The 4,560-nt window shown below is 43.4% G+C and overlaps 1 protein-coding gene across 1 annotated transcript; it reads left to right on the forward strand.

Annotated features, from left to right (window-relative positions):
- Nucleotides 1–235: 235 nt before the first annotated feature.
- On the forward strand, nucleotides 236–427 carry LOC112607079 (60S ribosomal protein L39). The gene has a single exon (XM_025358136.1). The coding sequence runs from the start codon at nucleotides 272–274 to the stop codon at nucleotides 425–427; it is 156 nt and encodes a 51-aa protein (XP_025213921.1). The 5' UTR covers nucleotides 236–271.
- Nucleotides 428–4,560: the final 4,133 nt, after the last annotated feature.

The raw sequence follows: 4,560 nt of genomic DNA on the forward strand, positions 1-4,560 counted from the left end.
GAAAATAAACAAACCAAGACTTTTCTTTCTCTGGGTGGCCTTAGGTTGGCCAGGTGAACAAATCAATGCAAGGACACATCTTCCTGAAATTACTTATCTCACCCCACCCACTATGAAAAAGGTCAGAGCTTATTTAGCTATGATTCCAGGGAAAGGTTCAAGTTCTCAAAAGCCTTTTGAGATTTTGGCCTAGGAATTAACAGAATTCTGCGGGGAGCCCCTCTTTTCCTTTCTCCGCCATCGTGGTGTGTTCTTTCCTCCACTTCTCGCCATGTCTTCTCACAAGACTTTCAGGATTAAGCGATTCCTGGCCAAGAAACAAAAGCAAAATCGCCCCATTCCCCAGTGGATTCGGATGAAAACTGGAAATAAAATAAGGTACAACTCCAAAAGGAGACATTGGAGAAGAACCAAGCTGGGTCTATAAGGAATTGCACGTGAGATGGCACATATATTTGTGCTGTCTGAAGGTCACGATCACATTACCATATCAAACTGAAAATGTCACCGCTCTCTGGAGAGTTTTTTCTCGTATTTTCCTCTCTGAATCTATTATGAATGCGTTGGTTGGCTGGGTTCAGTAATAAATATGTGAGGCCTTTCATTTCAAAAAAAGGAAAAAGGAATTCTGGGGGGAATGCTTTGGATTTCAGATTAATCAAGTTATTCCACAATCATCTATTGGGTACCTTATATTTTCTGGGTGCTGAGTTGAAATGGTAGAATCCTCTAGAGATCACTAGAACACAGACTGTGCTCTCCAGATGCTCAGGGTGGAGTAGGGAAGATAAACCATGAAGTGGATGACTCTGGAGACAAAAAAAGTGCTAAGTGCCACAGAGAAACATAACCAAATAATAATAATCATTTATGTTTGAACAGGACTTCTTTTTTGTTTTTTAGAGATAGGGTCTCTCTCTGTCACCCAGGCTGGAGTGCAATGGCACGATCATAGCTCACTGCAACCTCGAACTCCTGGGCTCAAGCAATCCTCCCACCTCAGCCTCCCGAGTAGCTAGAACTATAGGCACATGTATATATAACCACACCTGGCTAAATTGTTTTTGTTTTTGTTTTTGTTTTTTCTGGTAGAGACAGGGTCTTAACATGTTGCCCAGGCTGGTCTCAAACTCCTGGCCTCAAGCAATCTCCCTGCCTTGACCTCCCAAAGTGCTGGGATAACTGCACCCAGCCTGTCAGGACTTTTGAAGTCAGTTTCCTCATATTGTCTCATTTGATCCCCAGAATATCTGTGGTGAACCTCTGCAGTTATTCTCATCCAGCATCCTTTCACCATGCTGGAAATGCACCCTAACTTCTCATTGCAGAACCTCCACCCACCCACACTCATCCCATGTGTTGCTGCCAGGGATGTACCCCAGGGTCTGAGGTAGAACAAGTTCCCTGGGCCTTAGGCAATCCAAGCATCAAATTATCCTGGCCATAGTGACCACCTCAGGGATGGGCAGATGACCCAATAAGAGCCCATGATAATTTTGTTGTGACTTGAGAAAGATGTTCTCAAGCTAGTCAGCTGGACTTGAAAGAGAAAGATTGGGTTCCGGGAGTGCTGCCAGCCATCAGGCTACTCTTTGAACCTGGGCATAAAGGTGATAGAGCAAAAGGCAGCTCTGAGAGAAGACAGAGTCAGACTCCTGCTGATAGCATTTGAGCTTTGAGTCCACCCCATGCCTGAAGTCATCTCTACCCCTGAACTTTTCACCTATATAAACCAATCTATACTCTTTTCATGTTAGGTTTTCCTTCACTCAAAATCAAAGTGGTCATAAAAGTGACTTTAATTCTGTGAGGGAAATATTTCCATCTGTTTTAGGTAATAATTGAAGTTGAGATAGGTAAAAAGAGGCAGCTAAGGAGTAACAGAGCCAGGTCCTGAGCCCCTAAGTCCTGGTATCAGTTCACAGGTTCAGTCCTTTACACTGTAGTGGACTTCTTCAATTGCAGAAATACAGAGGAAGTACACAAAACTTTAAGCTGAGAAGATTAGTCAGGCTTCATAGCAGCACCCATTAAGCTAGACTTTGAAAGATCAGTTGGATTTGGCCTGCAATAATGCCAAAAGTGTATGGTTAGTTAATCAGGAGGCTGAGGCAGGAGGATTGTGTGAGCCCAGGAGTTTGAGGCTGCAGTGAGTTAGGATCATGCCACTGCACTCCCGACTGGGCAACAGAACAAGACCCAGTCACCTGGGAAAAAAAAGTACCTGGGTAAAGAGCGCATCATATGCAAGGACATGGGGCCAGGCATGGTGGCTCACGCCTGTAATCCCAGCACTTTGGGAGGCTGAGGCGGGCAGATCACGAGGTCAGGAGATCGAGACCATCCTGGAAAATGTGGTGAAACCCCGTCTCTACTAAAAAACTACAAAAAATTAGCCGGGCGTGGTGGCACGCGCCTATAGTCCCAGCTACTTGGGAGGCTGAGGCAGAAGAATCGCTTGAACCTGGAAGGCAGAGATTGCAGTGAGCCGAGAGCACACCACTGTACTCTAGCCTGGGCAAAAGAGTGAGACTCCGTCTCAAAACAAACAAACAAACAAAAAAGAGCGCATTACATGCAAGGACATGGATATGAGAAAGCTCAGAGGTACACTGAGGAAAATAACAAACACCTTTGGTTTCTCTAAAGCATTGGGTGGATAAGAGAGGAGAGTAGGAAAGTGAGTTAGAAACATACTTGGGGCAGAAAGTTTGGAGGATTGAACTTTATCCTGAAGGCCAGAAATTCTCAGACCCCACTGTATTACAGATTGGCTGCAAGTGACTGACACTCAATTTTGGCTAGCTTTGTTGCCCTGTATCTTGGGGATGAGGCTATTGACCCAGGAAAGAGAACTCAAAAGAACCCAGTCAGGAAAAAAAGTCAAATTCTTGGTTCTGAGTTCCAAAATAGTGTCTTTTTTTCTTTTTCTTTTCTTTTTTTAACACAGAGTCTTGTTCTGTCACCGAGGCTGGAGTACAGTGACATGATTACAGCTCACTACAGCGTCTACCTCCAGGGCTCAAGCGATCTTCCCACCTCAGCCTCCTGAGTAGCTGGGACTACAGGTACATGCCACCACGTCCAACTTTTGTATTTTCTTGGTAGAGACAGGGTTTCGACATGTTGCACAGGCTAGTCTTGAACTCCTGGGCTCAAGCAATCTACCCGCCTCGGACTCCCAAAGTGCTGGGATTACAGGCATGAGTCACCACTCCCAGCCCAAAATAGTATCTCAAAATCAGACAAGCTGACTGAACTGAAGCAGGAATCACCTCTCACACAAACAGAAATGCTGAGTAATTTTTAGAGACATATATGTTAGCCAAACTAAGAAAAAAAGAGAGAATGCCCAGGTGCAGTGGCTCGTGCCTATAAGCCCAATACTTTGGGAGGCTAAGGTGGGCAGATTACTTGAGCCCAGGAGTTCGAGACCAGCCTGGGCAAAACGGCGAAACTTGGTCTCTACAAAAAAATACAAAAATTAGCTAGGAGTGGTGGCACATACCTGTAATCCCAGCTAACCAGAAGCTGATGTAGGATAATTGCTTGGGCCCAGGAGATCAAGGTTGCAGTGAGCTGAGATTGCACCACTGCACTCCAGCTGGGCAACCAAGCGAAACACTATCTCAAAATAAAACAGAGAAAGAGGGTGAGAGAGAGAAGATCCAAATAAATAGAATCAGAAATGAAAAAGGAGACACTACAACTGATATTGCAGAAATTCGGAGGATCATTGGTGGCTACTATGAACAGCTATATGCCAGTAAATTGGAAAATCTAGGAGAAATGGAAAAATTCCTAGACACATACAACCTACCAAGATTGAACCAGGAAGAAATCCAAATCCTGAACAGAACAATAACAAGTAACAAGATCAAAGCTGTAATGAAAAATCTTCCAGTAAAGGAATGCCTGGGACCCAATGGCTTCACTGCTGAATTCTACCAAACATTTAAAGAACTAATACCAATCCTACTCAATCTATTCTGAAAAAATAGAGGAGGAGAGAATACTTTCAAACTCATTCTACAATGCCAGTATCACCCTGATACCAAACCCAGACAAAGGCACATTAAAAAAAGAAAATTACAGGCCAATATCTCTGATGAATACTAATGCAAAAATCCTCAACAAAATCCTAGCAAACCGAATTCAACAATAGATTAGAAAGATCATTCATCATGACCAAGTGGGATTTATCCATGGGATGCAAAGATGGTTCAACATGTGCAAATCAAACAATGTGATACATCATATCAACAGAATGAAGGATTCAAACCATATGATCATTTCAACCAATACTGAAAAAACATTTGATAAAATTCAACATCCCTTTATGATAAAATCCCTAAAGATATATCTGAGATTGAAAGTAAGAAAGAGACATTCCCAGGTGCCACAAATCAAAAGGGAACCCAAAGCTACCACAGTAAAGAGAATCTGAAGCTAAGACAGAACAGGTCTTGGCATGGCAGCAGGAAATGAGGCCTTGAGCCCTGACAAGATCTGAAGTTGGAATAAAGGTTTTATTTGCTCCCCACAGGAGAAAAGAAAAAC

Source organism: Theropithecus gelada, chromosome 14 (genome assembly GCF_003255815.1).
Source record: "Theropithecus gelada isolate Dixy chromosome 14, Tgel_1.0, whole genome shotgun sequence".
NCBI lineage: Eukaryota > Metazoa > Chordata > Mammalia > Primates > Cercopithecidae > Theropithecus > Theropithecus gelada.